Genomic DNA, 16767 nt, shown 5'->3' with positions numbered 1-16767 from the left:
TTACTGAGTTAGTAGAGCATAGTCCAGCATCAACACAAATCATAAAAGCATATCAGGCAGAGAAACTTTAAGGAGTGAACCACATGACCTACGCGTTTCAGAAAACTGAGGGATGCTTAACCATAGCAATCACTGATTAGGCTTCTAGGCCTTACCTCAGGTATTGGGGAGCGAGGTTTGTGTTGGACTGTTTTGGTCGATCCATTGGATCAGAGGTCTTTTGTTCCCTTGTCTGTTGAACCCATGGGTCCGGAAGAATATCAGCCAAAGCATTATAGGAGGGCAGAGGAAGTACGTCTTTCTGTAGCTAAAAATAAAGAGCAGGACCAGTAAATGAAATGAACACAGAATCACTTGCGATAAAATGTATACCAAATGGTCATACTTACAGAGGAAGAGTATGGTCTATAAAAGCTATCCATCCATGAGAAGTAGCAGACCCTCTTAACCTGTAAGTTGGCGATGTGACAGGATTTGACAGCTATGTGTGTGTGTACACTTTACCCTATGTGTTATATTGAGTATACTGATACGTAAGTGTGGAAGCTCCACGAATGTGATGCAAGGAGGATAGCTGTGCACCTAACCCTGTACTAATGAGAGACAGCAGCACTTAACTCTGTGTTGCTACTAACTCCGACCCAAACACACAGCCTCCTCCCTTCACCAAATAGCAACCGCAGCTCGCATACTACTCACCTTACGTGAAGTAGCCAGTGTGGAGGGCAGTCAATAGGGCACGCTGGTATGCGGCAGGACATCCACGCCCTGTCCTCCTCCTTGTTTACTTATGTTTCCTATAATTCCTCCCCTCCTTACACAGTATTATGTCTTCTCGAGCTATCCGTCCTGTCCATCTATACAAATATGTTCAATACAGCAGTCTTCTAAATGTAACTTCTTGCCCATCAATATGACATTACATATCACCATTACTAGTTTCCTGAAGCATGATAAATCCCCTTACACTTCATGGACTTCACCTTCACTGTGCATGCAGGTTGTCACAACACCGACTCTCCCTGGAAACTGTCGCTATGAGGAAGAGGGCAGGACATGGACGCTAGTCTGTCTGGAGACAATGCCACTAACCCTGGGCTGGTAACCGCTCTGCTGATGCATCACTTATTACAATTACATGCAGACATACAATCATGATGTGATTACAGCTATGTCCTCTCTAGAATATTGGTAACTCATTTATGGTCTGCAATCATTTAAAACCAAACAACAAAACTTAGTATAGTTTTTATATTAGGCGAAAATGATAAAAAAAACAAAACACAGAAATGCAAAAAAAAAGCCATATAAATGTAAACAGAAATCATCTGCATGTAGATTTTTTTTTGTGGAAGCAGAAAAGTAAAAATCTAAAAAACAGCATTCTCGTAGTTTTGCAAAAATGCAGTATTTTGTGTGGTTTTTTTTTCTGGTGGTTTTTGCACTTTTTTTGTGGTTGCTGGCCGTATATTAATGTGGAAAATATGATTCCACATATTTGGCGTGATTTTTAATCATGAGGGGTTTTTTTAGTTTTTTTTCAAAACACTATATGATCTATTTCGTCAATGTGTCTTCCTATAGGCATCTCCAAAAAATGCATGTGTTTTCTCCCCCTCTACAATTCCCTCTCACCCTGAATGTACATATCAAAACTACTTGTTGAAATACCTAAAAATCATAGAAGGGTATTTTTTTTTCAATCTAGAAAAAAATGTGCAAAAACTGTGTGACGGAAGTCTAAAGACTAAAATAACACAATTATTTGCCATAAACCTATTTAAAAAAACATAATAACCAATAAAAGATCTGGTAAAAAAGAGAAGGGGAAGAAAAAAATGTAAGTTAACAAATGTTCTCTGGTTTCAGGCTGCATAATTCCCTTTCCAAGCTTCTCAAATGTAATTATAATTAAGCGGCATGGCATCATTATTATATGTAACATTATCCATATGCATATGGCTATCAACTGCATTTCTTGGTGTATTAACAGCTGGAACTGCAGTCAAAATCCAATCCTGTAGTATTTTTTTAATGCTATATAAAAATTTTGTACTATTTTATTATAATTTGTTCATGGGTAGATCTATAGTTAGCCCCAAATAGTATAACGTAGGGCATTTATGTCCCATATAAGGCCTTTATTATGCCCTGGATCGTCTTCCAATATTTAACATATGCATACCTTATCCTTGTAACTCATGTGCCTTCCCTCCTGTCACACATTTGTAAAATCTGTGTTATGAAATGTAATTTTATTGTATTCTATGGAGTAATTTAGTATGTGAAAATGCATAGAATCTTATAAGCACTAATATATGTGGTTCCTGTAATAAAATGTAACCAATGTACAATGTTAGTAATGTGTAATATATCGGGAAAGTATAGAGGTAAATTTAGGACACAAAATTTAGTATAAGGCCGGGTTCACATTGCGTTAAACCCGTCCGTTAGACGGACTACGTTACACCGTGGCATAACGCGGTGTAACGTAGTCCGTTAACGCCGCCAGTGACTCCAATGTCGGACGCACGCTAGCGCAAGCCCACAATGGGCGTGCGCTAACGATGTGCCGTCATTGAGTGACGGACCCCGAGACGCGGGCTGCAGCGTTTCCGGGTCCGTGACTGCTAGCGCAGATAGAGCTACCAGATGCTCTATCTGCGCTAGTGCGCTGCCATACCGGCACTTGCGTTAACAGCAGCCCGTTAACATATCTGTTGAATGGGCTGCTGTTAACGCAATGTGAACCCGGCTTAAGGCTTAGAAGTTAGATTAAGGAAGGGAAATATGCAGTGGTGGGCAAATTAGTAGTAGGAAGTAGTGCACAGGTTAGGATACAGTTTGTGACCAGCCCAGCATGGGAGGGGATTAGTCATACAAAAAGGGGAGCATTTATTGATTAGATTAGAGATAGTGTTAGTGAGAGTTCAAGGCCAGAGGGTTGGAGGCATGTGAAGTACGTATTGTTCTGGCAGTATGAGAATGTTGGCAACTTTCTTTGGACACTCCTGAAACGTCCAGAGTAGATGACCCGAACATGGCACTAGCAAGAGTGCCTTATTCACTTCCAACAAGTGGAAGCCGGACAGGTAAACGTGTGAGGGAGACTGGGTGGACGAATACTGCGGAGCCGAACAGAAGATCCCAGGGGCTGAAGAAAAGAGTAAGGCCCCTTTCACACATCGTTTTTTTGCCGTCAATCACAATCCCTTGGCTCAACGGATCGACGGATCCATCGCAGATTGTGAAAAACTGATGCAACGGATCCGTTTTTTGGATGGTTTTGACTAGCAGATCTGGCTAATTGGATTGGAGCATGCTCAGTTAGAAAAAATGGAATCCGTCTTCGGATTCCATCATTTGATGGATCCGGCAACATAGGCTTCCATTCTAGCTAACGACGGACGGGCGACGGATCTGTTTTTTCGACATACACAAAAAACGTTACTTTGTTCGTTGTCTCCGGCCGCCGGACAAACAATTTTCGACGGATCCGGCGAACGACGGATGAAACATGAGGCCATCCGTCGCTAATACAAGTATATGAGTAAAAACAGATCCGGCGGCATCAGTCGTGGGATCCCTTTTTTTTCAAAATTCGACGGATTGCGACTGATGGCAAAAAACTGAAAGGGGCCTAAACAAAGGGATAGTTCAGGCTGAACAAAAGAAAAACATGAAAACGTAATGTGCTTTGGCATCAATTGAACTTGGACTGTTAAGTAAAGTTGAACTGGTTGATAAGAAGCGGGTGTCTCCTGATTTATGTGCGGCTGTTCCAGGATAAGGAAGCCCAGAAACAGAGGAGACCCCCAGCCGAAACGTGAGTGTTCTGCACTACCCAGACAGTACATTTGAAGTGGGACACGTTTTATTTGTAAGGCGCCAGGGTGACAAACGGCAGGCACTCGACCATTACTACTGTCCTGCGCACGGTAATACAAAAATCACCGCACGCTTGTGATAGTCCATTGTAGGTGCTCAAGTAGGGTGTCCAGTCCGTCGTGACAACTATATGTAAAAATCTTGGCATTCAAGAGTCCTGCACACCTTACAAAGCCAGTGAAAAACAGACAGCTCACAGATACCATCCATGTGATGTGTTTTTTTTCATGTATAGAAAACTAACTGTCAAGGTCTTTACTAGTTTAAGAGATCAATGGCAGAAGGCCCAAGCAGCGTCGGACTGGAGCACCTTGGGCCCACCAGAGAAAATCACTCTTGGGGCCCACTATGTAGCTACATAGAAATAAATACAAGACCACCAATTGTGCGGTAAAACGCGCTAATATCAGGGTATAATATAAGCAGGCTCGGACTGGCCAACCGGAGGATTCTCCGGTGGGCCCAGGCACTGACACCTGCTGGCATACTGGCCAGCAGCTGCCTAGGGTCCCCACTGCTCCAGGGGCCCCTTGCCAGTGGCTATAGGGCCCCTGAGTCAAGGGGGCCCGCCCTGTGCCAGTAGCAGCAGCTGGAGACAGTATCCTGTCCCCGCTGCTAAAGCCAAATGAATATTCACGCTTCCCCACGCCCCTATGGGCATGGAGAGGCGTGAATACCATTTCTCTTTAATAGTGGGCAGCGTTAGCCGCAGGGTGCAGCTAACACTGCCCGCATGTAAAGCCGCACTACACACACGCACTCACAAAGTACGGCACACCCACACACACAGCACCGCACCGCACGCATACACATGCAGGCACACAGACTCACAGAGCAGCTCACCTCCCGGCATCCTGCTTCCTGTCTGAGACAGCCCAGCTGGATGACGTCATCATCCAGCGTGCTGCTGTCTCAGTTAGAAAGCTTCCAGGAATCCAGCGAGGAAGAGGCTGCTGGGGTGAGCGGCTGCTGCAGGGGGGTGAGCTGTGCTGTGTGCCTGCGTGTGTGTGTGTGTGTATGTGTGTGAGAGAGTGTGTGTGTGTGAGTGTGTGTGTGAGTGAGTGTGTATGTGTGTGTGATGAGCTGCTGCTGCGGGGAGGTGAGCTTTGCTGTGTGTGTGTGAGTGTGAGAGTGTGTGTGTGATGAGCTGCTGCTGCGGGGAGGAGAGCTGTGCTGCGTGCCTGTGTGTGAGAGAGTGTGTGTGTGTGAGAGTGTGTGTGTGTGTGAGTGTGAGAGTGTGTGTGTGATGAGCTGCTGCTGCGGGGAGGTGAGCTGTGCTGCGTGCCTGTGTGTGTGTGTGAGAGTGAGTGTGTGTGTGATGAGCTGCTGCTGCGGGGAGGTGAGCTGTGCTGCGTGTGTGTTTGTGTGTGAGTGTGTGAGAGATGAGCTGTGATGCGTGCCTGTGTGTGAGTGTGTGTGTGTGTGTGTGAGAGAGTGTGTGTGTGAGAGTGTGTGTGATGAGCTGCTGCTGCGGTGAGCTGTGTGTGTGTGTGTGTGTGGTGAAGGACAATGATATTGGGGGGGAGACATTGATGGAGGTGATGGGCAATGATGGTGGTTGGGGAGGCAATGATGGAGGTGATGGGCAATGATGGTGGTGGGGGAGTCAATGATGGAGGTGATGGGCAATGATGGTGGTGGGGGAGGCAATGATGGAGGTGATGGGCAATGATGGTGGGGGAGGCAATTATGGAGGTGATGGGCAATGATGGTGGTGGGGGAGGCAATGATGGAGGTGATGGGCAATGATGGTGGTGGGGGGAGGCAATGATGGAGGTGATGAATTGGACAATAATGGTGGAGGAGGAGGCAATGATGCAGGTGGTGGAATGGGCAGTGATGGAGGTGGTGGGGGAGGAGGCAATGATGGAGGTGGTGATGAGGAAAATGATGGGGTGGAGAGGGGCTGCATTATACTTTATGATGGCGCTACTTTATATTCTGTGGGGGGACTGCATTATTCTCAGGGGACTGCATTATATTATGGGGGGCTGCATCATACTATGTGAGGGGGCTACAGTATACTCTATGGGGGGCTGCATTATATTCTGTGGTGGGGCTGCATTCTCTCAATTGACTACATTATATTCTGTGGTGGCTGCATTATACTATATGAGGGGAGCTGCATTATACCTATGAGGGTGCTACATTATATTATATGGTGGGGACTGCGTTATACCTGAGGGGGTTGCATTATATTTTGTGGGGTGCTGCATTATATTCTGAGAGGGGACTGCATTATATTTTATGAGGGGGCTAAATTATGTTCTGTGAGGGGGCTAAATTATATTCTGTGAAGGGGCTACCCCAACCCTTTCTACATAATTAAGACGTGAACTACCTTATATTATACCCTGATATTAGCGCGTTTTACCGCACAACTGGTGGTCTTGTATCTATTTCTATGTAGCTACATAGTGGGCCCCAAGAGTGATTTTCTCTGGTGGGCCCAAGGTGCTCCAGTCCGACGCTGAATATAAGGTAGTTCACGTCTTAATTATGTAGCAAGGGTTGGCGTAGCCCCTTCACAGAATATAATTTAGCCCTCTCATAAAATATAACACAGTCCCCTCTCATAGAATATAATGCAGCACCCCACAAAATATAATGCAACCCCCTCAGGTATAACACAGTCCCCATCATATAATATAATGTAGCACCCTCATAGGGTATAATGCAGCCCCCCTCATATAGTATAATGCAGCCACCACAGAATATAATGTAGTCAACTGAGAGAATGCAGCCCCACCACAGAATATAATGCAGCCCCCCCAGAGTATACTGTAGCCCCCTCACATAGTATGATGTAGCCCCCCCATAATATAATGCAGTCCCTTGAGAATAATGCAGTCCCCCACAGAATATAATGTAGCCCCCTCATAAAGTATAATGCAGCCCCTCTCCACCCCATCATTTTCCTCATCACCACCTCCATCATTGCCTCCTCCCCCACCACCTCCATCACTGCCCATTCCACCACCTGCATCATTGCCTCCTCCTCCACCATTATTGTCCAATTCATCACCTCCATCATTGCCTCCCCCCACCACCATCATTGCCCATCACCTCCATCATTGCCTCCCCCACCACCATCATTGCCCATCACCTCCATCATTGCCTCCCCCGCCACCATCATTGCCCATTACCTCCATCATTGCCTCCCACCATTATTGCCCATCACCTCCATCAATATCTCCCCCACCAATATCATTGTCCTTCACCACACACACAGCTCACCGCAGCAGCAGCTCATCACACACACACTCTCACACACACACTCTCCTCTCTCACACACACACACACACACACGCGCACACACGCAGGCACGCAGCACAGCTCACCTCCCCGCAGCAGCAGCTCATCACACACACACTCTCACTCACGCACACTCTCACACACACACACACAGCACAGCTCACCTCCCTGCAGCAGCAGCTCATCCCACACACTCTCACACTCACTCTCACACCCACACACTCTCTCACACAAGCACGCGGCACAGCTCATCTCCCCGCAGTAGCAGCTCATCACACACACACTCACACACACACACAAACACAGCACAGCTCACCTCCCCGCAGCAGCAGCTCATCACACACACACATACACACTCTCACCCACACACTCTCACACACACACACTCTCTCACACATACACACACACACGCAGGCATGCACGCACACACACACACACGCAGGTACACAGCACAGCTCACCTCCCTGCAGCAGCCGCTCACCCCAGCAGCCTCTTCCTCGCTGGATTCCTGGAAGCTTTCTGACTGAGACAGCAGCACGCTGGATGATGACGTCATCCAGCTGGGCTGTCTCAGACAGAAAGCAGGACGCCGGGAGGTGAGCTGCTCTGTGAGTCTGTGTGCCTGCATGTGTATGTGTGCGGTGCTGTGTGTGTGTGTGTGTGTGTGTGTGTGGGTGTGCGGTACTTTGTGAGTGCGTGTGTGTGGTGCGCCTTTACATGCGGGCAGTGTTAGCTGCACCCTGCGGCTAACGCTGCCCGCTATTAAAGGGACTCTGTCACCTGAATTTGGAGGGAAAAATCTTCAGCCATAGGGGCGGGGTTTTCGGGTGTTTGATTCAACCTTTCCTTACCCGCTGGCTGCATGCTGGCTGCAATATTGGATTGAAGTTCATTCACTGTCCTCCATAGTACACGCCTGCGTAAGGCAAGATTGCCTTGTGCAGGCATGTACTACGGAGGACAGAGAATGAACTTCAATCCAATATTGCAGCCAGCGGGTAAGGAAAGGGTGAATCAAACACCCGAAAACCCCGCCCCTATGGCTGAAGATTGTTCCCTCCAAATTCAGGTCACAGAGTCCCTTTAATGAGAAATGGTATTCACGCCTCTCCACGCCCATAGGGGCGTGGGGAAGCGTGAATATTCATTTGGCTTTAGCAGCGGGGACAGGATCCTGTCTCCAGCTGCTGCTACTGGCACAGGGCGGGCCCCCTTGACTCAGGGGCCCTATAGCCACTGGCAAGGGGCCCCTGGAGCAGTGGGGACCCTAGGCAGCTGCTGGCCAGTATGCCAGCAGGTGTCAGTGCCTGGGCCCACCGGAGAATCCTCCGGTTCTCCGGTGGGCCAGTCCGAGTCTGGGCCCAAGGCAAGTTTTGCCCCCTCACTCCCCCCAAAAAGTTTTCCTTTATAATAATTTTCCATATAGTTTGATTTGTCATTTCCATATTTACTGCTACATTTGCCTCAAATATCTAAATGGAATTCATGTTTATCTTAAATTTTATATACACATGCTATTTGCAAACATTGGATACCATAAGTATTGATTGTTAAAAATATATATACGGTATTGATAACACGTGTCAGATTGAAAACTGGGGGCCCCCAAGTACTGCTTTATCCATACAGTACTGGTAGATGGCAGGAGAATGTGGGTTTTGAAATTCCAGAATTCCTACGGACGTTGCATCTTTGTGTTTCTGCTCAGCAATTCTGTTCATGTTACATTTTTTAGTTTGGAGTATATAGAGTGGAAAACTCTTGACATGTCAGTTAAACAGAGACTGTGACAAATGCCTAAAAGTGGAATCATTGCACATAGGCTATAATGACATCCATTTTACTGAATCATCATGAAAAGCTATTAAATGAGGCACAGTATATGTTTATCATATGCCTGTGATAGATATCAAAAAGAGGCAACTGTCACCCATAGGAAAATGTACATGGTACAGGTTTATTATGGATTCCATGAGATGGAATAGCGTACTGTTACAACATTTTATTTAGCAATATATTAAAGTAAATCGGCTGAAGGGGGCCAAAAAGATCCTCTTCTGATTACATGTTTAGCACTTATGTCAGGTGTTTTCCTGATGTACAAATACAAACCAAAAATATTAATGAATATGCCCTAAGTCTATGTGACCAAGAGCAGTTGTAGCCCTTCACCTTTAATGTATGCCTAGGTTAATTTTCTCCTGTGTTTTGTCGTCCTACACTTTCTTCCTTTTGTGTCCATCAGATGCTTGACTTGGTGGCAGTATCACGGGGACATATGAGGGAACATCTCAAGAATAGTCTGAAAATTTACATAGACATTACTACACGGCTTGCTGGAAGTCAGTCACCATGGCCTTTGTGGGAAGATCGTGATGTTACCTTGTGATGCAGAAGGACTGTCCCACAGCCCAGTCATTGTGGTGTTGGAGACCTATGAGCCCTGTGGCTTAGTGACCTGGTCAAAACTACAAAAATTGCCATCCCTATAGCTACACCAGTGCCCTTGAGATATAATAGCTGACCTTAGCTGTACATAGATAAGATGACATTTTTCCTTCATTGTCAAACAACTGTTTTAAGAACACAATCTCTTTATCTTTGCGTTTTTTACATCCTCCTAATTTGTAGCATTCATATAACCTGAAATGATCCCATATCGGTGTGAAATTTGTCTGATATTCAAAGAGCAGAGTAAAGAATTCTTCCCTTTGAGTCATAGCATATGTCGGAAATTCTGAAGATATCCATCTTAGTCGCCGGTGCAGCTAAAAGATCTCTTTTTAATGTTAAAATTAGTATGATTTGTAGAATCATGTTAGCGTTTGATCCAATTTCCAGCATTTTAATTTAGATCTGACTAGCCAAAATATAACCAAGGGTCACATACTGCCACTTCCCCTCCCCTCTCACTCCTTCCGCCATTAGTTTTTTCCACCCATTCCAAATAATTCCCTAAAAAATCAAGATAATTAGAATGAATATTTAGGAATTATCCATATTGAACTGTTAGAGACAATACATGGGAATTGGGGAAGTACCGATGACACTACAAACCAGAACTCTGCTCTAATTTAACTCATATTTGTACACATACATTATTTATAAGTTTTTATTATAGAGAAAATACAAAGTTTCACCATTTAATTCACCACATTCGCTGGTCATCATGAATAATGCGAAAGCTTTATTATACAGGTTATCAAATTTATAGTTTATTTTGTCTTTTTGACATTAACTTTATTTACATTGTTATAACATCTTTTTATTCTCCTAAAAGGGAATTTGCCCGCTGATACTTGCTGCCCAAACCGTTGGCATCATGTATCAGCCACTGGCTGTTCGATCACAGCTGCAGCTTTTCAAAGAAAAACTGAGCTGCGCTATTGACTAGTTGTACAGGCGGGTCTCCTGTGGCTTCTCCGCATCCACTGACTTTGCCTGGCAAGCCTATGCCTATACACGCACGCATGTGACCCACCTGTGCGATTAGCCGCTTGGTCCACGGCAGCTATTAAAAGTATGTTTTTCACTGAAATGAGACAAACATACGTGGCTGTGATCATACAGTTAGTGGCTGATACATGCTCCCCATGGTTTGGACAGCATTAAGGGTATTTTCTAAGATCATGTTCCCACATACGGAAACACTGTTTTGTCTGTAGGTGTCTGCACCAAAATACACAATAGAAATCTGCTCAAACTATTGCATTTTCCCCTATTTTATTCATAGTGCTGAGATTCTGCACTTAAAAATAAAATAGCCTTAATTAAATATATTTTTTACAGTTCCCATAGAAGCCTACAGAAAAAATGCCCACCACTCAGTTCAACAGTGTCTTTAAACGTACCTTGGACATGAAGTTTCACGAATGGTGCTTATGTAGAACTTTATTTCTACTAAGTCATGTATGACATTGGTACTCGCATGAACAGTTGTGCTCAAAAGTTTACATACCCAGGCAGAATTTTTGCTTTCTTTGCCTTTTTTCAGAGGATATGAATGATAAGACCAAAACTTTTTCTCCACTCATAGTTAGTAGTTGGGTGAAGCCATTTATTGTCAAACTACTGTGTTTTCTCTTTTTAAATCAGAATGAGAACCCAAAACATCCAAATTACCCTGATTATAAGTTCACATACCCAATTTCTTAATACCCTGTATTGCTCCCTCTAATATCAATGACAGATTGAAGTCTTTTGTGGTGGTTGTGCATGAGGTTCTTTATTTTCTCAGATGGTAAAGCTGCCCTTTCTTCTTAGCAAAAAGCCTCCAGTTCCTGTAAATTCCTGGGCAGTCAAACATGCACTGCAGGCTTAAGATCTTCCCAGAGTTGCTCAATGTATCTTTGTACTGTGTTAGCTAGTAGATAGAAAAATATTTGGAATTGAGAGTCCTCAGTAGTTGATACCTTTTAATGGCTAACTGAAAAGATGTAACAAATTGCAAGCTTTCAAGGCTACTCAGGCCTCAATTTGCTCTTCAGACCTTGTGGGGGCATCATAACATAGAACCAGACCCCAATCAGAGAACAATAAAATATTCACTACTTATCTACGAACTGTTCCAATATTTATGGACACAACTGTTTATCACTCTCCCATATTGACAGTTCTGTGCTGTGTTGTGTATAAATATGTGATTCTTCAGATGTTGTATTAGTCTACCTCTCCTGCTTCACCCCTCTTCAAATCCCTCCACTGGTTCCCAATTCCCCAACGAATCCAGTTCAAACTACTAACACTGATCTACAAAGCCATCCACAACCTGTCCCCTCCCTATATCTCTGAACTAATCTCCCTATATCTTCCCTCACATAATCTTCGATCCTCCCAAGACCTCCTACTCTCCTCCACACATATTCGTTCCTCGCACAACCGCCTCCAAGATTTCTCCCGAATATCCCCCATCCTCTGGAATTCCACTCCTCAACATGTCCGATTATCCACCACCCTCGGATCCTTCAGACGGAACCTGAAAACCCATCTCTTCAGGAAAGCCTAGAGCCTGCAATAACCATTCTGCCACCTCACCAACCACCCGAGCCGCTGCCATGTCACCAACCACCCGAGCTGCCGTGTCGCCACCGCCAGAGCTGCCGCCTCACCAACCACCTGAGCTGCTGCGACACCAACCACCCGGGATGCCGCCTCACCACCACCAGAGCTGCCGCCTCACCACCACCAGTGCTGCAGCACATCGACCTCCTGTCTCTTCCCCATTATCCCGAAGAATATAAGTCCACAAGGACAGGGTCCTCTCCCCTCTGTACCACTCTGTCATTGTAAATTTGTTTACTGTTAACGATATCTATATATCTGTATGTAACCCCTTTTCACATGTACAGCACCATGGAATTAATGTTGCTATATAAATAAATAATAATAATAGTCTATGCCTGATGAAGAGGCCTGAGTAGTCTCGAAAGTTTGCAATTTGTTACCACATTTTCAGTTAGCCATTAAAAGGTATCAACCACTGAGGACTCTCAATTTCAAATATTTTTCAATGAAAACAAAAATTCTGCAGGGGTATATAAACTTTTGATCACTACTGTACATTAAATGCTGATAAACGCAACAGTTTTTATGCAGAGGGAAAAGGCAGCTTTTTGAATATATGCAACATGGCCAAGTTTGATTTACCAATTTCATAACCCCTCCACACCACTGACCACTATCAGCAATATAACTTTATGTTCAATTAAAGTTTGAGTCTTTTGTCATATGTACAGACATGAGAAATGAAAGACAAAAGCTAGGTCAAAATGGAGAAGCAATGTGTCTCCACATCCTCCATGCACCGAATAGCACTTGGTAACTGCACTTAATCAGATCCTGGCTGATGACCGGATCATGCAGCTTTATATGAAAACCCTTATTTATTATAATGTTGGCTGGACCGTACATGAAAAGCACTTTCTACCTTTTGTGTCCTCCCTATCTCCTTACAGATTGTAAGCTTGGGAGCAAGGTCTCCACTCCCACTGTAACTGCTGAGCTATGTGATACTTTGTAATGTCTTTATTGTCTGTACATGTTACCACTTAATTGTAATGTGCTGCGGACAGGGCCGCCATCAGGGCATTACAGCTGTTACTGCTGTATGGGGCCCGGTCAGCAGCAGTACACAGAGGGGCCCGCAGATCCGGGGTCCCACTGTTGTGCTTCTACTGATCGGGCCCCATCATACACTAAAATACTGTGCACTGCAGTGCACACGTCGGCGCTGGGGCCCGGGAGCCGTCTTGGAGCTGTGCACAGCCGTCTTACCTAGTCGGCTGCGCAGCTCCTGCTCGGCTGTAGCTAGAATGTATGGGCTCCCTGCAGGTCCTGACTACAGACCATAAATTCTAGCAATCTCAGTAGTGAATGTGCTAGAATGTATGGGCTCCTGTCAGGTCCTCTCAGCAGCCCATACATTCTAGCTGCTGCTTCACTGCTGGAAACACTAGACGCCCCGGAACGACTGAGGTAAGTATAAAAACATTTTTATTTTTGTTTTTTTAAATGGGTGAGGTGGGTGAGAGTGAGACTGCAGATGATGAAGTGTGTTTGAGGGGGCACTGCGCATGATGAAATGATAGGGGGCTGCAGATGATGAAGTGTGCTTGAGGGGGCACTGCGCATGATGAAATGATAGTGGGCTGCAGATGAAGTGTGTTTAAGGGGGCACTGCGCATGATGAAATGATAGGGGGCTGCAGATGATGAAGTGTGTTTTAGGGGGCACTGCACATGATGAAATGATAAGGGGCTGCAGATGATGAAGTGTGTTTGAGGGGGCACTGCGCACGATGAAATGATAGGGGGCTGCAAATGATGAGGTGTGTTTGAGGGGGCACTGTGCATGATGAAATGATAGGGGGCTGCAAATGATGAGGTGTGTTTGAGGGGGCACTGTGCATGATGAAATGATAGGGGGCTGCAGATGATGAAGTGTGTCTGAGTGGGCACTGCGCATGATGAAAAGATAGGGGGCTGCAAATGATGAAGTGTGTTTGAGGGGTACTGCACATGATGAAATGATAGGGGACTGCAAATGATGAAGTGGGGTGATGGGGACTGCAAATGATGAAGTGGGGGTGATGGGGACTGCAAATGATGAATTGTGTTTGAGGGGGTACTGCACATGGTGAAATGATAGGGGGCTGCAAATGATAAAGTAAGGGGGACTGCAGATGAAGTGAAGGGGGATAGGGGACTAAATGATGAAGTAAGGTGGACTGCACATCAAGTGAGTGTGAGGGACGGTGGACAGCAATAGAATTGAAGGTGGGGGTGGGGAGAGCCAATGGTGTATTGAAGGTAGGGAGAGCAAATAATGAATTTTGAGGGTGGGGAAGAGCAGTTAATAATGAATAGAGGGTGGGAAAGAGAGAAGGCATGACAATGAATTGAGGCAGAAGGGGCATGTAACTATAATGAATCGGAGTTAGGGTTAGAGCAGAAGGTACATAGTGGGATCGTTGAGGACAAAGTAACTGAAAATAAATTGGGGGAAAGAGTACAGGTGCTAATTAATTTATATATTAAATGGGGAAAGTGGCTATGTATAGCTAGAAGGGGCTCAGTGGCGTATTATAATTTATATTTGGAATGGTGGGTTGCATAATAACCAATTACAGTATATATTAATGGTGGGTGAATGTCTGTATTCAGATGTGTAGTGTAGAAGAAAGGGAAAAAGTGGGGAAAGTGCTCTGGAAGCGGTGCTCTAGATGACTGTTATTTTATGCAGAGACGAGTCCTGGCTGAAAGAAGTGATGGCGGTCTGCGCTGGATTAAAAAGAGTCAGTATGTTACCTGTACACTGACACCATACACTGTATACTGTATACAGAGCTCCTGTGTATAATGTCACTAGTGATCACTGTGTTACATGTACACTGACACTATATATAAAGCTTCTGTGTATAATGTCACTGGTGATCCCTGTATTACCTGTACACTGACACTATATATAGAGCTCCTGTGTATAATGGCACCGGTGACCACTGTGTTACCTGTACACAGACACTGCATACTAAGTACAGATCTCCTATGTATAATGGCACTTATGGTGATAGTATTTTTTTTTTATTAATGACCAGTATTGTACTATTCAGTCACAATGTGGTGGTAATATGTTGTCCGGCCATGGTGTGGCGGTATTTGTTCCTTGTATGTGCTATTATTTGGTCACTATGTGGTGGTAATATGTAGTCTGGTCATGTTGTGTTGGTATTTGTTCCTTGTATGTAGTTGGTCACCATGTGGTGGTAATATGTAATCTGTACATGCTGCGGTGGTATTTGTCCCTTGTATGCGATATTGTTCAGTCACTGTGGTGGTAATATGTGGTCTGCACATGGTGTGGCAGTATTTATTCCTTGCAGATAGTATTATAGGTCACTATGTGGTGATAATGTGGTGTCTGGTCATGGTGTTGTGGTATTCGTCCCTTGTATGTGGTATTATTGGTCATTTGAAAAATTGAAAAATAAATAAAAATATACCTAAATTGTATTGCATATTTTAACAAATGTTTAATAAGTTAGAGTAGAGTAGGGCCCGGCCAAAAGAGTCTACCGTGTCATCGTGGCAGATTAAAAAATTATTTTCGCCAAAACAAAATCTGCTGGCTATGTGTGTGATCTGGTGATGAGAACTGTTAATGTGTGATTGGTGAGAAGTGGAGTTTTTCCAAGAGACAGCGGGGGTGCTGTGGACAGTTCGAGGGTTGGAGGCGGGGCTGGGGTGGAGCCTGGGTGGAGTCTTAAGGGGGCCCCGAAAATTTTGCCAGTATGGGGCCCTGAAATTTCTAGTGGCAGCCCTGGCTGCGGAATATGTTTTGCAAATTATTTATTTAAAATAGCCCAAAAAAAAAAACAGCATTGGGACCCCTCTATTCTTTGTAACCAACCTTTCTAAATCTGACAGGTGAGGGTTGCAGCCTGCAGCTGTCAGTTTTGCCTGGCTGGTTATCAAAAGTATAGGGTATCCCACGCTGGGTTGTTTTCTGCACATGGTGTGGCAGTATTTATTCCTTGCAGATAGTATTATAGGTCACTATGGGGTGATAATGTGGTGTCTGGTCATGGTGTTGTGGTATTCGTCCCTTGTATGTGGTATTATTGGTCATTTGAAAAATTGAAAAATAAATAAAAATATACCTAAATTGTATTGCATATTTTAACAAATGTTTAATAAGTTAGAGTAGAGTAGGGCCCGGCCAAAAGAGTCTACCGTGTCATCGTGGCAGATTAAAAAATTATTTTGGCCAAAACAAAATCTGCTGGCTATGTGTGTGATCTGGTGATGGGAACTGTTAATGTGTGATTGGTGAGAAGTGGAGTTTTTCCAAGAGACAGCGGAGGTGCTGTGGACAGTTCGAGGGTTGGAGGCGGGGCTGGGGTGGAGCCTGGGTGGAGTCTTAAGGGGGCCCCGAAAATTTTGCCAGTATGGGGCCCTGAAATTTCTAGTGGCAGCCCTGGCTGCGGAATATGTTTTGCAAATTATTTATTTAAAATAGCCCCAAAAAAAAAACAGCATTGGGACCCCTCTATTCTTTGTAACCAACCTTTCTAAATCTGACAGGTGAGGGTTGCAGCCTGCAGCTGTCAGTTTTGCCTGGCTGGTTATC

General features: G+C 44.8%; 1 protein-coding gene across 1 annotated transcript in view; it reads right to left on the bottom strand.

Moving 5' to 3' along the window:
* CCDC33 (coiled-coil domain containing 33) overlaps positions 1-16767 on the bottom strand; it is a 154931-nt gene that overhangs the window by 63477 nt on the left and 74687 nt on the right. The window contains exon 15 of the mRNA XM_077264109.1: positions 156-307. Within this exon, the coding sequence (XP_077120224.1) occupies positions 156-307 (152 nt within the window). The remainder of the gene's footprint in view (positions 1-155; positions 308-16767) is intronic.

The sequence above is a fragment of the Ranitomeya variabilis genome, chromosome 5, assembly GCF_051348905.1.
Source record: "Ranitomeya variabilis isolate aRanVar5 chromosome 5, aRanVar5.hap1, whole genome shotgun sequence".
Lineage (NCBI taxonomy): Eukaryota > Metazoa > Chordata > Amphibia > Anura > Dendrobatidae > Ranitomeya > Ranitomeya variabilis.
The sequence above is the reverse complement of the archived record's forward strand: the minus strand, read 5'-3'. Positions and strand labels throughout refer to the sequence as shown.